The sequence below is a fragment of the Saccoglossus kowalevskii genome, chromosome 5 (genome assembly GCF_978046115.1).
Source record: "Saccoglossus kowalevskii chromosome 5, keSacKowa6.1, whole genome shotgun sequence".
Taxonomy (NCBI): domain Eukaryota; kingdom Metazoa; phylum Hemichordata; class Enteropneusta; family Harrimaniidae; genus Saccoglossus; species Saccoglossus kowalevskii.
Window position 1 is genome coordinate 40,332,072 of NC_140645.1, and position 27,322 is coordinate 40,359,393.

At 36.2% G+C, this 27,322-nt stretch overlaps 1 protein-coding gene across 1 annotated transcript; it reads right to left on the reverse strand.

Moving 5' to 3' along the window:
• Positions 1-930: 930 nt before the first annotated feature.
• On the reverse strand, positions 931-26,281 carry LOC100373196 (uncharacterized). Its single transcript, XM_085499710.1, has 7 exons — positions 26,213-26,281; positions 18,923-19,036; positions 15,585-15,805; positions 7,000-7,300; positions 6,578-6,734; positions 2,369-2,825; positions 931-1,256 (listed from the first exon to the last, which is right to left on the reverse strand). Exons 2-7 carry the CDS (start codon positions 19,018-19,020, stop codon positions 1,036-1,038), a joined length of 1,455 nt encoding a protein of 484 aa, XP_085355836.1. The 5' UTR covers positions 19,021-19,036; positions 26,213-26,281; the 3' UTR covers positions 931-1,035.
• Positions 26,282-27,322: the final 1,041 nt, after the last annotated feature.

Here is a 27,322-nt window from a genome sequence, read left to right on the forward strand (position 1 = left end):
GGTCAACTCTATATTGTCACTGACTGTCAAGAACTGACCTCAGTAGTGGGGTCAACTCTATATTGTCACTGACTGTCAAGAACTGACCTCAGGAGTGGGGTCAACTCTATATTGTCACTGACTGTCAAGAACTGACCTCAGTAGTGGGGTCAACTCTATATTGTCACTGACTGTCAAGAACTGACCTCAGTAGTGGGGTCAACTCTATATTGTCACTGACTGTCAAGAACTGACCTCAGTAGTGGGGTCAACTCTATATTGTCACTGACCGTCAGGAACTAACCTCAGGAGTGGGGTCAACTCTATATTGTCACTGACCGTCAGGAACTGACCTTAAGAGTGGGGTCAACTTTATATAGTCACTGAACTGTCGAGAACTAACCTCAGGAGTGGGGTCAACTCTATATTGTCACTGACCGCCAGGAACTGACCTCAGTAGTGGGGTCAACTCTATATTGTGAATAAACTGTCAAGAACTGACCTCAGTAGTAGGGTAAACACCATATTTTCACTTAACTGTTGTGTACTGACCTCAGGACTGTGGTCAGTCATAAAATGTACATGAACATGTCAATGACCTGTTATTATACTATTTCAAGAATACATTCATTCATCCAACACACTTAAACATGATACAGACATCAATACCTGGGAAGGAAAAGTATGTACCTTTAAATCATGCAATATATAGTGTAAAATGAAGGAAGCTTTCAACCCGCTCTTCACAATAAATAGACGACACATGGTACCTCTCAAGCTGGCCAGTATGTGATCACCATATAGAGCACTTTACAAGTATACTTGATAAAACACATAAACAAAGCATAAGGATCGACCTTATGCTTTCTTTATGTGTTTTATCTTCTTCTTCGCATTATAGTGTACATAGGCGCAACTATTTTTAAAAAAATTCAGTCGATTGAGACGCTGTTATATATTTCAACATACATATTTTTATTCGTTGAATTTAGTTCCCGTCGTTTCAAACGAATTTCAAAGCACAGCATCAGCAAACACCATGTTGCCATTTACTCATCACTCAACACCAATACATTCACGTAAACTTGTAATTTTGTGATTAGAAACCTCGTATAAATAATCCAGAAGGAAAATTGACGTCATCTGACTGTCTGGAAAATCAGAATCCAAACTCAGTATTCCCCCACTATGCACGAGTGCTTCGTGAATGATCCTTAGAGCTTTCGGTGTTCGTTTCACATCCTCATATTTGAAATACGTCTCAAACGTCAGGCTGCCTATAACATATAAATTAAAATGAAAAATAACAATTTGTGACACAATGACGATGGAGTAGCATTTACATTTGTGTTAGTAGTTCTTATTCGAGGCACATCAATTTCATATATATAACATTTTAATTATTCTATGTAGACTCAGTTAAATAACATCGTTACTCAGAGTACTGATGATGACGACGATGATGAGCTTATAAACAGGATTTGTCACTACAGTACGTCAAGGTTCAATTAAATATATAAATACAATAATTTTTTTAATAATTCAACTATAATTCAATAAATAATTATGATGAAAATATTTGAGAATGCGAGTTTCTTACTAAAACATGGTAGTGATAATAGCAATAATGTAGTACTTTATTTAACGTAGATATAGAGTTCTAAATTATTGACCCGATAGTAAATATAATATTATGTTACACGTCAAGATAATCAAACTCAATGCTAATCCTGCTGTGGATGAGCCAAACAAGCAGATGGGTGGCATCGCAGTTCCCAGTGTCACACTGAAAGCTTGTTTGCAAGTGTTTCTGTACTGTGAGGCCCAAATATCAGCCACAAAAAATAGATTCTTTTTTTTTTGATCAGTTAAAAGTTGAATTATATCACAAAATAACAAGAAAAACCGGTGCAGACAAGTTAATTAGGTAAATATGGTATATGAAATAGTGTTTCCCATCTGCCACAAACTGGAATTTGAAAATTGGTACGCACGCACGCCTCCCCCTCACCCAAACATACCGACTTGAAGACCAAACAGTGTGCAGCTTTAATAAATGATGCAGATACATAATTCGGACATATGCCTCAGACTGTTGAGTGAATTGCCTCAGTACATTATGTGTAGCTTTGTCTCGGCGCATTTGTTCATTCTAAAGCACCTCATACCATACGCCACTTCGCATTTCACGAAGGGCTTCAACTAATACATTTAACAATTAGAAACTACTGGCTGCAATGGCATACATTTCTCATTAGCTGTCTGCAAGTAGCTCTTTAAGAACATATTTATTCATTCATTTGATCGAAAATAATCCAAATCCGTGTTTTTTTCTCTCTTTCTGACGTTCACTATCACACTAATGAGACGGTTCCTTTTATATACTTACCACTTCTTGGTGGCAGTGTCACAGTCGAATTAATCATTCGCAGATTTCTCTCACTTGCAACGAGTGCGACAGTCTCCCCAAATTCAGGTGGAAATATATACGCTGCTGTTAGTCCCAATTTGCTTAATTTCATCTCAGCACTGACAACGGACAGTCGCTGAATTCCATAGTTTTGTAACGCCCACAGGTTCCTTGGTAGCGGACTGCTTCCTCTGATGCCGATCTCGTACTCTTTGCTCCACTCTGTGATTAGTTCAGGATACAATTCCACAAAGTCACCGTAAACGAATAATGTCAGAGGAACGTGTTTCTCATAGGCATGAATTGTTTCAATTAAAACTCTGGCAGTTTTTGCGTTCATGCCTACCTCGATAATAATGCTGACCCGAGATTCTCCTTCCTTCTTCACACATTGGTGGTTCATCGTGCGAAGTTGACCTGGCGTATTACTAGGTATCTGAAATTAATAGAAAGTAATTGAATGAATGAAATTTGGGTTGGCTTCCTCTGTTAATCGCCCTCCAAGGAACTCAATCTACTCATTCAAGCTATACACTATCTATCGCATTTAAAGTTAGCCATGGATAAAATAAATAAGTAAACAAATTTATATATACAATTTTACTACAATAAATAACGTCTATTTCATGTAATAAATGGCAAGGTCAGCAAATTCAGTTAAAACAACTAAAATACACATTGGCGTCCATCAATAACTCACCAAGAACCAATGCGATGTCTGAATGCAATCAATTCGAACCAGTCTGGGAAATGGTTGATGACCGTTGTGTTGGTGTTTAGGGAACAATATGCCTATGAATCGGTCAACTATTTGCAATAATGTTTTTGACACCCACATACAATAAGGAGGTACAACTGGCGAAGAGAAAATCCGAATATAAAAGTATGTTAATTTATCAACCTGTTACCAACATTTTAAAACTTTATGTATGTAAAACATAAATCCAATGCCGTGCGTTCTACAAATCCTTATATAGGGTTAGGTATCACCAAAAACATCCGTGAATCAAAGAAAGCTTAGAAAGAACTCCCATGTGCTGAGAGTATTGGAGACACATTAAATATAATTTGAAATTACTTAGCTGAAAACTAATTATGCAAATCAGAAAATTAACATGAACAGATTTGATTGTAAAACTAATGAGGTCTGCGCAATGTAACAAAAACTCTATGTACCAAGTTTAATTGAAATGTGATTAGAACCAAAAAATCATGAATTATTATGCTAATTAGGGAAATAATATGAACAGAGTTTTACCCCAAACTAATTAGGTTTGTACATTGTCCTAGACCATCTTTGTACTAAGTTTCATTAAAATGGAAATTAGTACTTTAGATATCAGTGTGAAAGCTTAAAATTGGTTAATTATGCAAATTGGGTAATTAATATGTACAGATTTTAACCAACAATTATCCAGGTCTGTCTATTGTCCTACAGCATCCATGTATAAACATTCATTGATATGTGATGATTAGTACCTGAGATATCAGTGTGAAAGTTGAAAATTTGTTAATTATGCAAATTAGGTGATTAATATGCACAAATATTTACCAAAAACTAATTGGGTCTCTGCATAATTCTAGATTCATTGAAATGTGATGATTAGTACTTTAGATATCAGTCGAAAAGCTGAAAATTAATTATGCAAATTAGGTAATTAATATGCACAATTATTTAATCTGAAACTAATCAGGTCTCTGCATAGTCCTAAAGGATCTATGTACCAAGTTTCATTAAAATGCGATGATTAGTACTTGAGATACCGGTGGAAAAGCTGAAAATTAACTAATTATGCAAATTAGGTGATTAATATGCACAAATATTTATCCGAAACAATCAATCTCTGCATAGTCCTTGAGTATGTAAGTACCAAGTTTCATTGAAATGTAATGCTCACTACTTATATCAAAAGCTGAAAATTAATTAATTATGCAAATTAGGTAATTATATGTACTGATATTACCATAAAAACTATCAGGTCTGTGCAGTGTCATATGACATCTATGTACCAAGTTTCATTGAAATGTGATGATTAGTACTTGAGATATCAGTGTAAAAACCGAAAATTGACTAATCATTATGCAAATTAGGTAATTAGTATCCACGGATTATTACCAAAAACTAATCAAAACCTAGCATTATTTCAGAGCATCTATGTACCAAGTTTCATCAAAATCCAATGAGTGGTTGTTTAAATATCAGTGGAACAGTCATAGAACCACTAAAAAATAGCTAATTATCATACAAATTAGGTAATTAATATGCACGGATTTTCACCAAAAACTAATCAAATCTGCGCATTGGCCCAGAGCATCTATGTACCAAGTTTCATCAAAATCCAATGAGTGGTTCTTGAGATAGCAGTGGAACAGTCGGACACACATACACACACACACACACACACACCCACACACCCACACCCACACCCACACACACACACACACACCCACACACACACACACCCATACAGACACACTAACTGCAAAGACTCCCATTTTGTGCTTTGCACATGGGAGTCAAAAACGGACGTTAGTCTTGTACTGGTGTCTATAAATTGCGATTTCATTATAGTAAATGACATAAACGCAATAGCATACACTTGTGTCCTCAAACCCTTTGTTTTTCATTGACGTGTAAAACTAGTTTTTATTATCCAGTTGTGTTATGCTATAGTATTTTATCTAATATGACAGTCCGCTCCTTATTGACCAAAACATGAAAGTATCACTATGCTCATTCAGAAATTATATGCTTTATTTATGATTTAAAAATAAATAAATGACACATTCCTAAATATGCCTGATAATCATGCTAATTGTCATAACTATCATGCTAATTATCATGAAGCATAGTTACAAGATAATTATTTTTAATATATGCACTAGGGAGACAATTCTGCGATATCAGATATCATTTATCCATGAACAGAAAATAAATATTGCTCAAAGAATAAATATAACCATGAACACATATGAATAATGTATTATGTCATCCAAACATTCTCAGAATACATAACTATTTTGAATGAATTACGTACATTAAGCTTGAGAAATTAATTCGTAGTTGAGTGTAAAACAAGTGTAATCTTGCACGTTCGTTTATAAATGTTCACAATCGATGATTTTAAATATAGTATTACATTGCTGAAATGCACGTTTTCGTGAGTAAAGTACATTTCAGCTTAATCAAATTCCTCTTCCAAATACAAAGACGATATTTAATAGTTTTATACCAGCTTACTAGATTGTCCGATTACTACTTTCTTACAAACATATATAAATCAACAAGTGATAGCACAATAATTTAAAAGTAGCAAATCGCACACATACCCACAAGAATATTTCATAACCCAATCTAAGCTAGCATGAATAAAACCGAAAAATAGTACGGTGTCATTTGGTTGCATTCTTAAATGGCATGGGATAAAAACTGGTAGTAAGCTTGAACGCAATTCTCCTATTTTGCCGCCAGTTCGCTGTAACAGTAACGTACATTTTTCATTCACATATATTGGCCAACACAATGCGTAGCGGTATTGTTCTTCTGCAGATTTGTATTCATGTTCTCTCTTTGTAAATCTGAATACATGCCTTATGCATTTGCTATGTGTAAACGTTATAAGTATGAGGTAATATACATTTCACCACACACATTACGTACCCTAGATAATAACCAAATTGTGATAACCAAATTATGACTTTATAGAACATTTCAACAATATAATATGTCAACAGACCGTGTATTGTAATGTGCATTGCACTAAACCCTAAAACATCATATTTTGCAGTATTATAGTAAATTAGAAGTTTGATTATTCGTGATTATATAAAAATGGCGTATTTAGCATTCTTTAGTATTTGAAATGCATTTTTATAACAAAGTATTCCCTGATTCCTGCACTGGCTAATTTAATGGAATATGAGATTGATACAACTTTCGTTTTTTTATAGCCCTGTTTGTACTCTAATGTGAGATACATCGTATAAGGGAATTCCCCTTTCGAGAGAACGACCTTGGGATACCATTTGTACTTCCTTCCTTATTTTGGGTGTGAGGTTTCTGTGAATTTTACATCGTTTGAAGGATATTCAAAATGAGTGTACACTTTTTGTTTTCAACTTTTCCTTCCTGCTCTAATATTTTCAAACAAAAATCCGATGAACAATAATTGCTTTGCTTGGCCTTACCCGAATTTCGTGAAGGACACCAAAATCTTCATAGTGTTTTGTTTCCCCTTCCCATAAAATTTGATGTACTCCTTGGGCAGCTACAGAGTTTTTTATTCTTGTCCTCTCGGTCTTTGCAACACCAACTGCTGCATAACTATGGAATTCGCCATAAAACCTAATAATAAATAACACACAGAACAATTATATCATTATAAATTTATCCACAATGTAACATAGTGTAGGACGAACGAATCCAGACAGAAAGACTATGGTACGTGTCTTTGTGATTTAGTCAACAGTGAAACAGATGACATAGGTGGGTGCTTTTCAGTTAACCTGAGCATATTGTTAATATTGTGTCTCATGTACATCAAAACAAGTATCAGAACATTAACAAGAAATATATATACATATCAAAGAATGGTCCAACATGTACTTACTTATCAATCCACTCAAACGTGTTATCGGCCAACATCTTGTCAGCAATGCCATACTCAGAACCTTGCACATCAAGTTTCAAAATAACATAATCTTCCTTTTTTGTGTTTGTTTGAATCCACTTTGATAGGTCAATAATCGGTGCTGTAATTTGACGGGAAAGTTTTCTTGAACCTTTTTTAAACTTTTTTTGCTTTTCTTCATCAGTTGCCAAAAGAGTTCCTCCGCCCCACTGTTGATCCTTGCCAGCAAACCCCGTTTTTCCTGGATACCAAACACTTTCAAGGTAAGCTGTTAGAAATCCTGTGAAGATAGCACAAACTGTTGAAGTTTTCATTCCATCAAGTAAACTGACAAGTAAGGTATGTAGGCATATAAATTCATCGCCAATATAAGACCAGATACCGTTTTTTTTATAAATTTTTTGACCTTATTGAGAATGTTTTAATCCAAGAGCTTGCCCATAAAGTTGAACATAGCAATATAAACTCACTAAAATTACTACAAAAATCTACTGCTCTATCCCCAAAGCTTTGCATAATACGTAAGTATTCTTTTTGAAAGGTGATGACGCAGACTATATTATGCATAACATTTTTCCAAAATGATTATTCGGGATTTTTGTGCACAATAGCTATTGTAGTAATTTGGATTTCTGGGTTTGATGTGCAAAGCTATTGTAAAATTAACAAATAACTAACGTATAATATCATCTGTAACATATGTATATAATTGGGGAATGTTTTGGTGAAAATTTGTGTGAATTTTGCCAGCAAAAAACCCTTATCCTGGTATGGTTGTCCTACAGTTTAATTTTAAATCTAGTATCTAGTATTATCTAGTATTGGCAAGTAGAATTGTGTGAATTACTAGGGATATGGAAACTAATATATTGAATATACACAACAATACCATTTAGTATGGAGAGGGGAAAAATACAGCTACTAGTATCTAATATGCAACACTCAAATGTATATAATCTGCATAATTGTGAAAAGTATATGATGAAAACATTTGTAAGTCATAATATAACCACGAAACACGTACTAAAAAGTGCTTATTACCTCAAGACTGTTAAACATGCTTTTATTAAACAATATTTTGTGTTTATTATTTGTTTAAGTGTTTTCAATAGAAACATGTATTGAACAATCATCATTGTCAAAATAGTTTTAAAGTGATTTTACTCGACAAAGTTACCAATTGCTTGAACACAGTCGTTTTTAAAAAGTATCTCACAAAAGAAGTAGAAACCTACATTATTGTTCAATATTATTTAAAAATTGTTTTTATGAAATTTCAAAATAATAGTGAGATTTTTATTTTAGAGACGTGGGGGGGGGGGGGGCTCGTTTGAATTATACGCAAATTCGCAAAGGTAATCAACAATAGATGGCATCCTGCCAATATAATAATAGAAATTGAATATATTGATTAGATATGTTTTATTATAAACATAGCTTCTCTTGCACCATAGTTTCTTTGAAATAGATGACATAGTTTAATAATAATATTGTTAATAATACTATTGGCCGATTTTGAACAAATAACATGGTCAATCCAATGGTGTGCTAAACCCGAGTCACTAAGATAAGTAAAAGTACTGGAAAGGAAGGAGTTCCATAACAAAATCATTATCTTTTACAAACTGTTCTAAATACTCACATTGCTCTTTCCCAGAGTCAGCATTGAAATCACCCGCTATTAGACAACAACATGTATCTGAATCATTAATAGTGGCATGCAACATGCCAAGGATTCGTTGAAATTCGTCAATATCATAACCAGCTGGTGGCATGTAAACATTAAAATTTACAATATCAGGTTGGTGAGCTAACTTAACACGTATCCCGATAGCTCTTTTCTCTCCCTCAATGAGAATTGGCGTAACTCCATCAAGAAGTTTACGCCAAATAATCCCTGCACCCCCATAAGGCCTGCCCTTAAGTACCCAATGTGAGCTATCCATAGCACTTACACCAACTGAAATAATTTCACTGTTTAAAGAACTAAGATTAGACAAACTGTCCTTGTTAAGCTAATGTTTCTGTACTAACAAGATGTCACAGGATTTAAGGATGTAGTAGAGGTTATAGCTATTTTCAAATAATATAAAATAAATATTCCAACAAAAAAATGGTACATTGTAATCACGTGATCACTGTGCAAATAGAGAGGAGTTATTTTCGAAGAAACCGAAATAAGGCCACAGAAATGATGTTCGCGTAATTTAGAGATACTATAAAAGGTTTGAATTTAATTTCCCAGTTCGTCTACTGTTGCATGACCTAGATGTTTACCTCATAAAGCTTTTTAAAAACATCGTCAACGTTGTTTTGAAATATGGTATCCTGTTTCAGAGTTCCCATAGGGGAGAGTTGTGTCGTATTTTCTAAAGTCAAAGGGGTAGACACTATCTTTGCCAGATTCAATTAGCAGCTATCAGAGAATAACTATGGCAAAAATCACTATCGTGGAGCAGCTGGGAGTCGAGATCTACTCTCTAGACTAACCCCAAATACCGATGTTTACTTAAGTGTGAAAAATCACAAAAAAATATAAAACACACGGTAACTCAGATTTATTATTATTTATTAATGCCTATCGTCCCTCCTGGGACATAGGTCACCAACAAGATTTCTCCAACCAGGCTGGTCCTGTGCCAGACGCTCCACTTCCCTCCAGGTATAGCCCAACCTCCGGACATCAGCCTCAAGGTCCCGCCACCTGGTATTTTTGGACGGCCCCGTTTCCTTTTGCCCTGTGGGTTCCAGGTGAGCGCCGACCTTGTGATGTCTTAGGTTTGTTTTTGATGGGTGTGTCCTAGCCATCGCCAGCGTCTCTGTAGTATTTCCTGTTCTATGGGCTGCTAAATTGTTCTTTCCCATAACACCTGGTTTGTGATCACATCTGGATACCATATTCTTAATATTTTACGTAAGCAAGAATTTATAAATGTCTGGATCCTCCAGGTGATGATTTCGGTGGTTCTCCATGTTTCCGCCTCATACAGAAGTACTGGTTTAATGATTGTGTTGAAGACCCTAATCTTTGTTCTGAAAGATATGGTTGATGAATGCCATATGTTCTTTAGCTGGTTGAAGGCTGCCCTCGCTTTGCCAATTCTGACTCATACATCAGTGTCTACCCCTCCTGATTTATCTACATTACTTCCCAGGTAGGTGAAGCTCTCCACTTCTTCTTAATATTCACCTCTCAATATGACTTGGTTTGTGTTAGTTGCATTTATTCTAAGTTCCTTTGTCTTTGTTGGGTGTATGTTAAGGCCAATTCTGGTAGAGTTGTAGCTGACTGTATCTGTCTTGTCTTGCATCTGTTGTTGTGTATGGGAGAGCAGAGCAAGGTCATCCGCAAAATCCAGGTCATCCAGTTGTCCCCAGAGAGACCACTGGATACCATTTCTCCTGCCCTTGGTTGATGTTCTCATTATCCAGTCAATGATAAGAAGAAACAGGAAAGGTGACAGCAAACAGCCTTGTCTGACACCAGTCCTAATCTGGAAGACATCAGTCAGCTGTCCTCCATGGACAACACGGCAGGTCATACCCTGGTATGAGTTCTTGATGATATTTGTGATTGTATCTGGTATGCCATAGTGCCTCGTGAGATTCCAAAGAGTGCTATCAAAGGCCTTCATGTAATCTACAAAATTGATGTACAACGAGGAGTTCCAGTTGAGTGATTGTTCTATAAGTTGTTATATGGTCTATGCAGCCCCTTCCTGTCCTAAAACCAGCCTGTTCGTCACGTAAGAGTGCATCCACCGCGTCCTTCATTCTATTGAGGAGAATGCGGTTAAAAACATTATCCGGTATTGAGAACAGTGTGACCCCCCTGTAGTTTTCACATTGACTAAGGTCACCCTTCTTTGGTAGCTTTACAAGATAGCCCTCCTTCCACTCTATCGACGTGTTTTCTTCCTTCCAAATGCTCTGGATAAGTGGGTAGAGGATTCCACATTTACTGCAACATTTGCCTTTAGAACCTCAGCTGGAATACCATCTGGTCAGGCAGATTTACCCGTCTTCAGCTGTGTGATGGATCTACGTATTTTTCTTTTGTTGGTAGACTGCAGTCAATAGGTAGGATGTTATCGGCTGGTGGAATATCTGGTGTGTTATGCGGGCCTGGCCTGTTCAGCAGCTCTTCAAAATGCTTCTCTTCTGATCTTCATCATCCGTGATAGCATTTCCCTCCTTATCTTTCACTGGTCTTTCCAGTTTGCTGAACTTGCCCGATAGACTCCTTATGATTGAATACAATTCTCTCATATTCCCTTTGTGAGATGCTTCCTCTGCTTCATCTGCAACTGTCTCCATATAGTCTTGTTTGTCTTTCTTTATCCCCTGTTTGACAGATTTGTTTATCTTTGTGTATTCCTGTTGAGCTTTTGACTTCTGAGACCTTGTTCGACTGTTGTTGATGGCTGCCTTCTTCTCCCTTCGTTCTTCAACCTTCTTCAAGGTTTGTTGAGACATCCACTCCTTGTGTTTGCGTCTCACTGGGCCAAGTACTTCTTTACATGTTTCAGTAACGGAATCCTTTATTCATTCCCACCTTCCTTCCACTGACTCATCCTCTATCATTAGATCATTAAGTACTTGTGGATCCTTTTATGTTAGAAAACACTCCCGCCTATCACTAACTGTCCTGAAGCGCAAACATCCAAAAATCTTTCTTCATTTTCATTTCTCTCTCCAACACATTCTCTTCCCATCACTGTTTCAAGCCCTTTGTTGTCACTGCCGATCTTGGCATTGAAGTCACCCATAACCATGATGATATTTCTTGGTGGTAGTTTCTGGATAATTGCCTGAAGCTTCTGATAGAATTTCTCCTTTGCTTCATCCTCGTCATTGTTTGTTGGAGCATAACATTGTACAATATCCTACGATTTGTTGTCCTGAATGTGGCAGTGATGATCCGTGGACCATGACCCTCCCAGCCAATAAGAGCTTCAGAATGTCCGGAATATAGAAGTAATTCCCCCATAGGCAGTTTGGTTTGTCCAACTACCGTCCAGTGTGTCTTATTAATGCCTAATATAATCAGTTTATATTGCTTTATCTCTACTGAAATTTGTTTAGTTTTTCCTGCTTCAAACATAGTTATTACATTCCAAGCACCTATACTAGTTGTGGTCCTAGAAGATACGATGGTTATCGGCCGAGTGGGCTCCGGAAGCCGACTTTCCCAATCCGGCGCCACAAGCTCTCCAGCTGGAGAACCTTCCTCTCCCAGGTCCGAATTGATTGGTATTCTTGTTGACGTAGCTTCTGTAGCTAGTGCTTTTTTTACAGGGTGGGGCTACTAACCCTGCGCCCAACCATTCTTCTTTTTCCAAGCTTGGGACCGGCACTGTCTATCTCAGATTTATTCAAAATGTATTACTCTCCTAAACCATCCCTACAATTGTTTTTTCTAGTTAAATGCATGCTTCATATATTCGTATAAGAGAATATGGAAAAAAAGTAAATTTGATATTTTTAAAGAAAAAACCCAACCTCTACTACATTCTTAAGCAAATTGCAACAGTAGACGATTTAAATTCTCTCACATTATAACTACCAATGTTAATCATATTCATAAAGGTTAATCAGTAGTGGACACACAACCTATGTCTCTATTAGCGATCACCTCAGACTTCATCACGTTCATCTACTCTAACAGATGAGTACGTTTTAGGCTTAATATCACCTAGAAACACATTTGGAGCACAATACATATTTCTCAAGTTGCTCAACCGACGTATCTAGTGAAAATACTGCTTACTCTCGGCTGTTTTACGGCCACAGAAAAATGACATGACGTGTTCCCAGAGCCATAAATAATTGGTTTTGGTTTCCGACGATTGACAACATCAGCTTTTTTTGTTTTGTTTACTAACTACAAATGACCAGGTAGAGTTATCCTTGACCCGAGACATATCTTGTATTTCATTAATGTTAGCCTGTGTTGGCAAAGCGCAAATGAGTGACTGAATCAATGTTCTCAGCTACAACTGGTTTGTTAGCAGTGGTACGTATATGATTTTCATGACAACTTCGTTCGCCTCAAGTTTGGAGCTTACGGTATCCAATTTCTCCAGCATATCTCTGACCAACTTCAATAAGCTGATATAATCGACATAGTCAATATCAATTGGAGGGAGATGTAACGTCTGTATTGATAAATCAACTCTGCTTGGATAGACGTATATTTATTGACTGATGTCGGCCATGTCGTTCAAGTATCCCATAATGCTACACAGTCATCACTATAGTAACATATCGAGTGATGTCGTAGGTCATGCATAAATAATGATATAGGACATTACATCCCCTTCCTTGCGGATACTAAAAATCTCAATTTTGATCTGATAACATTTGTTGTATACGAACTATCATTTTGTAAACGAATAAATCGAACATTGTATAGATCTTATCGAGTAACGAATAATAACAAGAATCATGATGAATTTCATGAGTTCAAAAGTCTGAGATATACTTTAAATGTTCTGAATCGACTAAGCGAATGTCAGTATAGGAACGAGTTTTGTAGAACTATCGCTGTTAGTCAATTTGTGTTCTTGACTTGAACTTTTAACTTTTACGTTTTCACCGTTGTTAAGATTACTTGTCTTTGGCATATTTATTTGCAATGGTGGTGAATATATGGAGCTAGACTTGTTGAGGATATACCGGATCGGATTGGTGTCATAATCAGTGATGAGGGATCATGACTATCAAAGTCGGAGTTGTTTTGAAGTAATGATCTATTTAACTTTTTATACAATGATGAGTTTCTTGTGACCGTGTGTTCATCATTATCATCAGTAATCATAGAGCCTTTCTGTCGCACTACTGTCATTGGGGTAGGCTCATACACTGTGGAACCTTTGGTTTTGTTGTATGGTCGTTTTACCATACCCTATCGTCTGTCTTTATATTATGGTTTCACATTTGATTTGTTGTCAGCACGAATCTTGATTTTGTGCTTCTGCAGTGAATCAAATTTACGTACGATTTCCGATACTGGATCGATATCATTTATTTGAGGAAGCTTGTTGTATATGATGCGTCTCAGAAACAAAGTTGCAGGTGATATGCTGGTTGTAGCATGAGGGGTTGTGCAGTAGTTTTGTGGAAATATTTGCATTTCCTTTCTCCAATTCTTTCCTTCTGTTTTTGATTCTTTGATCGACTTCTTCAACGTTTTGACAAATTGTTCTACTTCTCCATTGGCTCTAGGCCAAAGTGGGGTTACTTTGCAAATTTCTCACATTCCTCACTGTTGAATGGTGGCCCATTATCAGATTTGAGAATTCTGGGAATGTCAAACATCCCGAATACGTAGTTGAGCTTTGGTATGACACAACGTGCAGCAGTTGGCGATATTGGTTCTACAAATGGATATCGTGAATAGTCGTCAATGAGCAGAAGTAGCGTTTCGCCTTCTGCTATACAAAATCTATGCTAACTTCGTCAAGGGATTGTCTGGTAGGATGGACATTTGTAATGGTTCTCTCGTGTGAATATGTTGATGCGGCTTGCAGCTTTTGTATTTCAAGCCTTAAAGTTAAGTAGCGAAATTACGAATTGTTGTAATATTAATATGATGATTGTAAATGTATGTACATATATATTATTATTTTGTTTTCAAATAAGCAACCTATACAACTTTTTTGGGTCTATGGCCTTGAATAAGTGAATAAAGACTCACTATATAGAACATTACAGGAGACGATGAAGTTGAAGTGGCAACCATGTCAGCTATGCAATCAATAACATAACATCACGGATGGGGAGTGTTACTTTACGGCAAGATGGCACACGATCACCCGACAGTTCAAAAACCACAGATTTAGTTTGGTCGATTTCCAACTTAGTGTAAAAGTATTTAATAACTTTTTTCATCGCGGCTCGAGTCATTCCCGGGCTCAACTTATTCACAACAAAACATGCCAGTTCACAAATAACAATGTCATTAACACAGATGGCTGCCATATTCAATGCTAACGTACATACAGACAGTCAGTATCAAAATTGTTGGACAAACAATCCTTACACGCAATAATTATCTAAGAAACGACTTCCCAAGCAGCAGACAACATTCATGAGCACAGCAACAGAGTTAATCGATAAAAATGAACTTCAGCAGCGCTCAAAATACAGGCATAGAAAAACAAACAGAAAAATGTATACCGGGCCGCCATTTTAAAATTATATTAAACGCTGGATTCTACAGAAAGCCATATGTATTAACATGTATTAGTGCTCTCTGTTGTTGAATAACTGTTATTAATGTTGTTGAATAAATGTCGATTTTATTTTTTGTAAAAAGATAGGAACACCGTAATACAGGTAGCGGATCAATCCAATAACATAATTGTTTCTCTGTACATAAATAACTCAAGTGCGATTCTGTATACGGATCCCTTTAAAATTTTTGACCCCAAAATGTATGTTGGTAGACGGGCGTCTTGTAAATTGCTTGCATTCATAGTTGATTATATTACGTGTGTTACAAATATGTTTTTCAACGGTTGATAAAACGTCCAGGTACTGTATATTGACATTATACTCACCGTCTTTGTCTGAAACCCCACATGGTACATGGGCAGTAACTGACCCTTGCAATTCATAAGGTTTGAAATATGGACGAAGTTTTGGGTCAAGCTCGAAGGAATGTATTTCATATTCATTTGCATCTGGGTAAGTCTCCTTGAATAATTGGACAGATGATGCAACATTTCCCCCACAGTCCAAAAATATTTTTCTTGGTTTCGATGATATATCTTCTTTCTTACTGATAAATAGAAAATGACTTTGTAAAAGTACGAGAATTGTGTCATGCAAGTATCATGAAATGCCTAAATATCATTTTCCACAGTTACCCACACATTGGTAAATTATGTCTTACATTCCGAATTGTGTTTCTGTACCACTGATAATTCTCATTATTTTGAAGTCCAAACATTACCCCTAAATGCTTAACTGATGCATGATTGTAAAAATTAGTAAATCTACAATTCACTCTCAATTTGCATGTTAAAAACATGGGATTGTGTTGTTAATCGCAGCTGTTATCAAACTGGAATTTGAACATATGAAATTCATGATTATATATTACTGTCACAAGGTTCGTGATGGTATACATGTCGGGTTAAATTTAGGGTTTGGCCAAAAGGTATATTTTAATACAGCCAGAGGTAGGATTATTTCACAGCCGAGCTAGTAGACTTTGAAACACTTACACACCCCAAAACTCCGTTCATAAAGAGACGCGTGCCATACGTGTGCCGGCTATTGATTACAAACACCGGTTAAGTGACTACCAAGAATGATAGCACCAGTGTATTGTGTAAGCAGATTCCAACTATGTTCAGTTGCCATGACAATGATTCCAGGTGGGGGACGTTATAAAAGGTCAAGGTAGACGCAGCCGCGAGAGAGAACATTAAGAACTGAGGCAGCGACAGCAAGCAGAGCCAGCCTTGTGTTGTGAGTGAACAGGGAGAGTTAGTTCATCCCCACGAGGTGTGCAAGCTACTCGCCTAGTCGACGGACGTTGTGTAGAGACAGTGGATGACTGGAATCCTTTTCTACGTGCTGTTCCATGGAACTTTTATGTTCGACACGAATCCTACAAGGTATCCTACGAGAAACCAGGCCTGAGTATCGAACTGAATCTACATGTAGCAACGTTTCTACTATAACCCGACAGAAGCTGGTAATTATCACGCTCATTACACGCACATTAGGCTAGGGACCATTGGCTGTGTTTCGAATGTATTTTGGTAACTATTTGGCTAATTTAGTGGTTAAATTATTGTATTCTTATTTGAAATTGTAACAGTATTAGTTTAATTGTATTTTCTGACAGCCAGTTTCCTGCTTCAACGTTTCGCGCGCCCGTCGGCGCAGTTAAGTAGCGGCGTCGTTCCATACGTAAAAGGTGCATTGCCTATTGTGAATCAACCCGGTTTCGGGTTGAGGAAACTGGTTATTCACGGGACGCCACTGCTTTATCCTGCCCTGACATGCGTGTTAATATTTCCTTTTGTACAGCGACTTGTATCTTTGTTACGTTGATTCATATCAGCGAATTTTGTGTATCATAACCGGTTGTACAATTAAACCATCCTTTACGATATTACTGTGCATTTCATTGTGTGCGAGTGGGTCTGGTACTATAATAAGTTGTACAGGGGACAATCCAGGCATCAGCTGGCTTATTTTCGATATTTCAATCAGTAGGGTGTCAAAGAACCCACAACACGTGGTGAAGGCGTGCCTCTTATCACTTTGTGGTCGGATGCTAGCCTACCCCGTGACAATTACATATTTGTGTTGAATGTGTCATCAACAGAGCCAGAATTAAAATGAATTTCTGCCGCAGACCTGTCAATTTTGTGACGACTGATGATTTTATGTCTAGACACCAAAATTTACCCAGTCATAAAGCTGCGTTGACCTTCAACCTTTTAACGACCTTGACTTCTTTCATTGGAAATAATAGTTACATCAACATAGTATCTCATCACTAGTAGAAATAGCAGTACTGACACTATGCTTCCAGTGTTATTACTTAAGGTAGCGGGACTATTATTTGCATACTTTTTTTCATCTTCTAATTGGGACCAAACGACTACAGACCCAGGAAAGTATATATTTTTGGAATCGCCAGACTTCAAGCTTTTTAAAGGTGTATTTGTCATGCCCGTATCTGCATTCTACGGTGCGTTACTTAATCAAAAGTGAAAAATTACTTTTCTTGTAAAAAAAATAATTACGCATTTATGCTGGTGATAATAAGTTTTGTTTTCATATTTCCTAGTTGTTCAATAGTCTGGTAAATTGAATGTGTCTGATCAGTTTTATTCAAGCAACGCGTTTTGAAAAATAGTGTCCTGAATTTTAATTTCTGTTTTAGTCGCATTGACCCCAACTCAAACCACAACATATTGGTAAATAATCCATGAAATAGTTTGTCTGGACACATTCAAGTTCCCCTCATTGTCACCTTAAAGCTGTGAAATTTTGGTGTTAACCCAACGACAATAAGTATACGTTATTTTTTGTTAAAGACCTTGTATTTTGAAAAACATAAACTCCTAGAAAACGTCCATGAAGTCACAGCAAAGATTTTCTACCTTGTTTATCTGCACAAGCGATTTGTTTTCCCATCAAGGTCTGTTTTAACATGTGTAGGGGCATCCAAATGTGTAAGGCTATTGGAAACCCAAAAAAATTAAAGGAATGGGATAGCTATAGTTCGATAAAACGGCAGATGAAAACACTAAAATCAATGATTTTTTTTCAGTGGCTGTGTGACCTTGTGTCTGACACATTCATATGCAAATGACTAATCTGTGAAATAAACAGGGGCGGAGACAAACCACTCAAATGTTTGGAAACACTCATTGTGTGTCAGATAGCTACTGATAACACATCCTAACATTGCTTTGTCTTGATTTAATCTTTGAAACTTATAGGCACACAAATTAAACCTGTGTTGTTGATTTTAGAAAACACTACTGAAGCTGCCTTGCTTCCCTTCAGAAAATCTACATTTTAACCAACTTACATGACGTTCTAGGTTACGTTGACTTTGTCAGATGAAAGTTTATAGTGCATTTCATCAATTAATAAATAAATGTGAAAATCGGAATTTTCAACACAAATAATAGTCTCGCTACCTTAAGATGTTTTAAAATTACAAACGAAGTGTTCTTAATGTCAACAGAATCAATGTTGATGTATATTAATATATTTCTATTGAAACAAACAAAATATAAAAATATAAACAAATATTGTCAAAAATTCATTAGTAGCTGTGAATGCACTAATGAGGCCAATAATAGTACAGAACAGTTGTGGAATCTGTCACTGGCAACACAACACTTCAGATAATAAGTCATACCTGACTATGGAATTAGAATTAGTCAGCCATTTATAGTACCACGGAAACAACCACGCGACGAATATCAACAACGTAAGTAAATACAACTTTTTATACATATTCCAGTTCTTCAATCTATAGAATCAGAATACATCTATATTAGTTTATTACGATTGAGTGAAGAGACATAATAGAGAAGGGAGTGAAAAAACGGAGGTTTGGTCAGATAGGGATTGGTTCCTATAATCTCGAGGGCAACAGCAGAATTCTGAAACCAAAATCTTAGGGAAATATATTTTACAAAATGGGAATAAATTATGGCAAACCGCAAATTCATCATGGAAACAACTTGTTAGCACACAACTGAGAGAAGTTGAACAATGTTTTGCACATTATTTTCTGCCATCGCTCCACCAAAGGTCACCCCTTATTAGAACTTGTATTCGCATCAATGTCATTTTGTTAGTTATCAAATATAGTACAACAGTTAATAGCAGAATTTCAGACTACGGTAAAATCGCTATGGAGGCATGCTGGCATGCTTTCGTTAAATCAGCGGAGGACACGTTGTCAGCATATGATTGTGTGCGGGTGGTTGAGATGATCACATTAGCCTTCAATAACGTCATGAATAGTCTCTGTGCACTTACCGTGTAGTTCAGAAATGGATTAAATACAAGAAACTACAAAGTAAACTATTTAGGGCACTTGGTGCATTTGTCGAAGCAGGTGGACACTTTGGAATTTCATTTACCCAGAGTTATCTTGATAACATACATTGATAACATGTGGATGGATTTCAAAGGTCGTTAGCAGAAACAGGTCGACCTTAGTTTTGACATGGTGTCACAGTGTAAGGCCTGCTTATCGCAATTGAGAGGGCCACCCGCAGAACTCACACTGGACAGGGGGTTCTTTCACTGCTAGTATGGGGTAAACAAGACAGTAGTACTGGAAATGAAATACACATACACCAAAATATCAAGTTAAAGCTCCTGGCTTTAATACCTCACAAAATAATTACAAGAAATAAAGCACAGAAAATGCAATGAATAAAGTCACTAGAATAAGGGATTGTTTTTTTTCGTGTGTAAACATGAAATGACCCATACGGGGCCTAGCTGTTGAATTATACGAATAAGATTTACATCATCCAGTTGACGACGTATGCGAGTTGTAGAAAAACGTAGAAAGAACACTCACAGTAATAACATAGATTCATCTCCACGTGGTGTGCATGTTACTCGCCTACTCGACGGGCGTTGAGAAACAATTGTAAACTTGCCTATACAATGGGTAAAAATAATATGGTTTTTGACAATTAGTGTCACCAGGCAGAGTAGTTAAATGTTACAGATTTTACATCTAAAGTTGGTCTCATCGAGAATTAATGCTGTACCAATATTTTTTTGTTTGTATCATGATAATCGACCGTCCGCCGTATTTCCTGCTATGACATATTTTCATGTGTTCAAAATAATGTCCGCCATTTTGTCGTGCTTGGTCGTAATTGGTTATTAAAAAACAATAAAAACAATCGTCCATGTGAACTTTCGATACACAGATGCACAAACTACAAACGAGCAAGCAGTAATACTGACATAATTAAACGACTTTACACGTATGCTTAAACCCACACAAAATGCCTGACCAGACCAGAAATATTTTGCGAGGCCTTACATGTAAATCTTCCAATTCCTAGAATGAAATCATGAAATAAATACCACATTAATATAATACCTCTCAACATTATCACAATGGTTGTGTCAATCACTACTAGAATAAGAAAGCAAAGAATCAATGGTAGTGGAAGAAAATGCATCAATTACGACATGTCAAATACAATTGTGCATGCATTCTTTGAAAGTTAACACCATACTTGGTACATTGAGATGGACAGTAAATATATAAAGACAAACAGGTCACATACAGTACATTTCGAAGTTCTAATGCTAAGAATCTAATTCACTGACAGTACATCTCGAAGTTCTAATGCTAAGAATCTAATTCACTGACATTACATCTCGAAGCTCTAATGCTAAGAATCTAATTTACTGACAGTACATCTCGAAGTTCTAATGCTAAAAATCTAATTCACTGACAGTACATCTCGAAGTTCTAATGCTAAGAATCTAATTCACTCGCAGTAAATCTCGAAGTTATCATGTTAAAAATCTAAGTCACTCACTTTTAACCTCACAGCTTAATGCTAAGAATCTAATTCACTCGCAGTACATCTCGAAGCCTTAATGCTAGGAATCTAATTCGCTCACAGTAAATCTTAAAGCCTAAATGCAAAGAATCAAATTCACTCACTGTTAACCTCAGAGCTTAATGCTAAGCATCTTATTCACTCGCAGTACATCTCAAAGCTCTAATGCTAGGAATCCAATTCACTTGTAGTACATCTCAAAGCTCTGATGCTAGGAATCTTATTCACTCACTGTTAACCTCACAGCTTAATGCGAAGAAACTAATTCACTCACTGTACATCTCAAAGTCTTAATGCTAAGAAACTAAAATCACTGGCTGTTAACTTCACAGCTTAATGCTAAGAATCTAATTCACTCGCAGTACATCTCAAAGCCTTAATGCTAGGAATCTAATTCGCTCACAGTACATCTCAAAGCTATAATGCTAAGAATCAAATCCACTCACAGTACTTTTCAAAGTTCTAATGCTAAGAATCTAATTTACTACGAATCTAATTCAGTTGCAGTACATTTCGAAGGTATAACGCTGACAATCACATTTACTCAATCTCATTTACTCAAAGCGGTAATGCTAAGAATCTAATTCACTCGCAGTATATCTCAAAGCTCTAATGCTGAGAATCTAATTCACTATCTGTACATCTCGAAGCTATAACACTAACAATCTAATTCACCTGTAGTACATCTAGAAGCTTTAATGCTAAGAATCTGATTCACTCACTGTTAACCATAAACATTAATGCTAAAAATCTAATTCGCTCACAGTAAATCTTAAAGCCTAAATGCAAAGAATCAAATTCACTCACTGTTAACCTCACAGCTTAATGCGAAGAAACTAATTCACTCACTGTACATCTCAAAACTATAATGCTAAGAAACTAAAATCACTCGCTGTTAACTTCACAGCTTAATGCTACGAATCATATTCACTCGCAGTACATCTTGAAGTTCTAATGCTAAGAATCTAATTCACTGACAGTACATCTCGAAGTTCTAATGCTAAGAATCTAATTCACTGTCAGTACATCTCGAAGTTCTAATGCTAAGAATCTAATTCACTGACAGTACATCTCGAAGTTCTAATCCTAAGAATCTAATTCACTGACAGTACATCTCGAAGCTCTAATCCTAAGAATCTAATTCACTGACAGTGCATCTCGAAGTTCTAATGCTAAGAATCTAATTCACTGACAGCACATCTCGAAGTCCTAATGCTAAGAATCTAATTCACTGACAGTACATCTCGAAGTTCTATGCTAAGAATCTAATTTACTACGAATCTAATTCAGTTGCAGTACATTTCGAAGGTATAACGCTGACAATCACATTTACTCAATCTCATTTACTCAAAGCCGTAATGCTAAGAATCTAATTCACTCGCAGTATATCTCAAAGCTCTAATGCTGAGAATCTAATTCACTCACTGTCAACCATAAACATAATGCTAAAAATCTAATTCGCTCGCAGTAAATCTTAAAGCCTAAATGCAAAGAATCAAATTCACTCACTGTTAACCTCAGAGCTTAATGCTAAGCATCTTATTCACTCGCAGTACATCTCAAAGCTCTAATGCTAGGAATCCAATTCACTTGTAGTACATCTCAAAGCTCTGATGCTAGGAATCTTATTCACTCACTGTTAACCTCACAGCTTAATGCGAAGAAACTAATTCACTCACAGTACATCTCAAAGTCTTAATGCTAAGAAACTAAAATCACTGGCTGTTAACTTCACAGCTTAATGCTAAGAATCTTATTCACTCGCAGTACATCTCAAAGCTCTAATGCTAGGAATCCAATTCACTCACTGTTAACCTCACAGCTTAATGCGAAGAAACTAATTCACTCACAGTACATCTCAAAGTCTTAATGCTAAGAATCTAATTCACTCACTGTTAACAAACAGATTAATGTTAAAAATCTTATTCACTCGCAGTACATCTCAAAGCTCTAATGCTAAGAATCTAATTCACTCACTGTTAACAAACAGATTAATGTTAAAAATCTTATTCACTCGCAGTACATGTCAAAACTGTAATACTAAGAATCTAATTCACTCACTGTTAACAAACAGATTAATGTTAAAAATCTTATTCACTCGCAGTACATCTCAAAGCTCTAATGCTAAGAATCTAATTCACTCACTGTTAACAAACAGATTAATGCTAAGAATCTTATTCACTTGTAGTACATCTCAAAGCTCTAATACTAAGAATCTAATTCACTCACTGTTAACAAACAGATTTATGTTAAAAATCTTATTCACTCGCAGTACATCTCAAAACTGTAATGCTAAGAATCTAATTTATTCACTTTTAACCTCACAACTTAATGCTAAGAATATAAGTCATCCATTGTTATCCTCACAGCTAACTGCTAAGATTTTAATTAACTCACAGTACATCTCTAAGCTCTAATGCTAAGAATGTAATTCACTCGCAGTACATCTCTAAGCTCTAATGCTAAGAATCTGATTCACTCACTGTTAACCATACATATTAATGCTAAAAATCGAATTCACTCGCAGTAAATCGTAACAGTTAAGTTAGCCTACTGAAGTAGATCAAATATTTTATTAAGGCACACCATTTGGTCCTGCCACGAGTTGTTAAATATAACAATATCATCAATATACGTTTTCACGTTTTCCAAATCTCTCAAATGTCCATCTTTTAAATGTGGCCGCACTATTCTTCACGCTGAATCTTTATTATATTGGTATAAATTATCCGATGTTACAAATACAGAATTTTTTTTTACTCTTTCGTTTAAAAGAACATCCCAATAACATTTCAAGATATCACGTTTGATTAATGTCAATCCTGTCATCCACTTTAGGTATGGGGTATAAATCAGTTTTTAGCAAGAGAATTCACATTCCGAAAACCACACAAAACAACACACACAAGAAGAAGACCAGTTACTATCACATGGAGCAATGAAGTTGATCACAAGCACATACTTTTGTTTGTTTGTTTACACATGATCTCTAATTTCATAGGGTTATCACAGTAAGGATACTGTTTGATAAGAAAAGCATTTCTCACACATACATCATAAGCATTTACATTGGTTTTACTAAGAACGTCTGAAATAATTAGCAATACCATTTCAAGTGATAAATAACCCACTTTCGTCTAAAGATTTACTTAAATTTAAAAACGTTATTTTGTTTAATTCCTAATGTATCGACTAACATTTTATCAGCATTCTGGACTTCACCTCCGACCTCACACTCCATTATCATACATTCTTTACGTTTGCCTATTGCATTAACGCTTCAGCATATTAATGTGACAGACTTGGATCGATTTTCTCTGATCATGAGTTTGTACTACATAATCAACGTCATTATCCTTTTTAAGAACTGTATGTGGTCCATGTTACCTAAGTAAAACCCATAACTGCTATTAATACCAATGCCAAACTAAATGAACGCTCTATTGCTTCCTATCAAACAATAATTTCATCTTTCTATTGAGTGGATTTCATATTTTTCCTAGCTACATCACATGCCTCACTCAGTCTCTTTCCAAACCTTGTCACATAATCAAGCACATTTGTCCTTGCCCCTCTACTAACCAATTTTCTTTCACCAATTTCAAGGGATCCGTTACCACATGATCAAAGACCAATTCGAACGGACTGAACCCTGACGACTCCTGGACGGAATCCCTAATAGTAAATAGAAAATTAACCCGTTCACTCCAATTTCTTTCATTCTCCAGACAGTAAAATCCCACTCAAATATTACGTTCCTGAGTGACAATACAGACTCAATCCAAGAAACATATGGTACAAGCCTCCATTCTGATAATAGAAGAATGATACACAATAAGTACTAGTATTACAAGTAATAACAAACAGTAATAACAATCAATTTGATGCTGATGAAGTCATTGAGATTAGATTGAAATCATTAATAGGAGATGGATTTGTAAACAATTACGATTCAGTGCTTTTACACGAGAATTGAACATTGGGCAGTCATATTGAATCTAATTACAAAAATAATGTTCATGTTGATGTATCTATTGGTATACTGTCTTTGTACAAATTTTAAACAGAAATGTTCATTGCATCCATGGGAAAGTAGGCATGGGTATCATGAAAAACAAAATGGCCACCAGTCAGCCATATTAGTTTGAATCAAAGAAAAAATATGACATGCAACTATAACCCAATATGTATGATCACCATACCAACTTTGATCCAAATTGGCCTAGTCATCTCTGAGAAACAGCTCCGGACATGTAAAAATGACGATTTATAGTGCTTTTACATAAAAATTGGACGTCAGCCAGCCATATTGAATTGAATCACAAAAATTGTGTTGGTGTAGATGTATCTCTTGGCATACTACATTCCTACAAAATATAAACAGAAACTTTCCCTTCCATTCACGAGAAAGTAGCATAGGTACCATGAAAAGCGAAATGGCCGTCAGTCAGCCATATTTGTTCGAATCACGGAAAAAATATGACATGCACCTAAAACCAAATATGTATGATCATCATAACAAGTTGTATCCAAATCGGCCTAATCATCTCTAAGAAACAGCTCCGACATGTAAAAATGACATATTGAATTGAATCACAAAAATCATGTTGGTGCAGATGTATATCTTGGTATACTATCTTTGTACAAAATTTAAACAGAAACGTTCATTGCATTCAAGATAAAGTAGCACGGGTACCATGAAAACAAGAAATCCGTCAGTGGGTGTCCGAGATATAGCTCCGGACGTACGTACGGAACGAACCCAAATTAATAGTCCCTGTTTTCGGACTTCGTCAGCAAAATTCGCCCCTCAAAATGCTGGAAATAGCATTTCAGAGATTTCAGACCTCGCCGTAAACTGTGAAATATAAAATAATAAGGTACCAAGTGTACGCATATGCACCTAACATGTTCAAAATGTGAAAACTAGAAAGCAAAATATGTTTATCACACACAGAAATAGCGGCAAATAGCCGTCGCTACGACAACAATAATTATGAACGCAAACGTCGTAAAGAAGGGTCAAATAACACAGCGGGAACATTTACAGTTCGATTTTATGATACTGAGTGAGACCGATACATAAAATGCATATTTACCACGCTGGGACCATTAAATATGACTTCGTACAGCGACCAGTTGTTTCTTTCTGAGCCTTATGATGCCTGTTAACCAAAGCGGATTGGTACATAACAAACATAATCATAAAGATACTTCTGACTACGGCCTCTAGAACCCGCCAATAGGAGCTAAGTTCAATTTACCAAATCCAAATACCAGGAAAATAGGAATTTATAGCTGTTGTGAATAACCAAACAGCGGTACTAAATTAACGCGTCATAATACACGCATGCAAACAGGTCAATGCGATAATCTCACGTGAAAATACAAAAACGAAAAGTCCATGAATGTTCAACACAGAGGGCGGACACAATACCTGTTATACACTGGCAAAGTCGGGACTTCTTTTTTGTTTTACAAAAAATATAATTAATTGTCAATTTAGCCTTTTTAACGTGATCGCAAAAACTAGCGTGACTGCGAAAGAAATCCCGACTGGACGCATCTGCAGGCGACCCCCTGCGTTGGAGTGAAAACCGGAGCGAAATCACGGTGATTATGCTAATTAAAATCAAAGTGCAGATTCGCGACCGTTTATCGCCTATCCTGCAATAATAAAGTACCGGGAAGATGGACAACTAAAAATATTTAAAGAATAAAACATTTCATAACTTTATCTGTGTAGCGAGAAAACTATTTGCGTATTTCATATCCAGCTGTACGCTGTTCTTTTCAGCACTTACTCATGCAGGTGACAACAATGGAGTTCAGCAGTTGACCAACATGCTTTGTGAACTTGATAAAGGTTGATCGGGTACAACTGGTAGTTGGAAGATTGAGATTAATATCCTTTTTCTCATTGAGTAATATTAAGTATACATATACATATATTATTTAACCGACTTTATGTTACTTTTTAGTTACACGCCTTTTCTGTTTTATTGCATACGTATTATGCCATATTTGTACAACAAAATAGCATAGCTGCTGGGTGTAATATTACACGGAATCACGTGATACAGTTAATTGTATGTCATTGTTCTATGCTTTAAAAAAAATGTGTTATCAGGGGAAATATTAATACTGCAAAACGTGAATTATGCAATTTAAAATGCTTTAGTTTGGAAAGCAGCTTTGGCTGCAAAAGA

Coding starts and splice junctions, on each gene's coding strand:
- LOC100373196 (XM_085499710.1), bottom strand. CDS start 19,020: ATGTATAAAAAGTTGTATTTACTTACGTTGTTGATATTCGTCGCGTGG. Junction 6,735..6,999: donor ACGTTTGAGTGGATTGATAA/GTAAGTACATGT, acceptor ATTTATTATTAG/GTTTTATGGCGAATTCCATA. Junction 2,826..6,577: donor GTGTCCTTCACGAAATTCGG/GTAAGGCCAAGC, acceptor TATTAATTTCAG/ATACCTAGTAATACGCCAGG.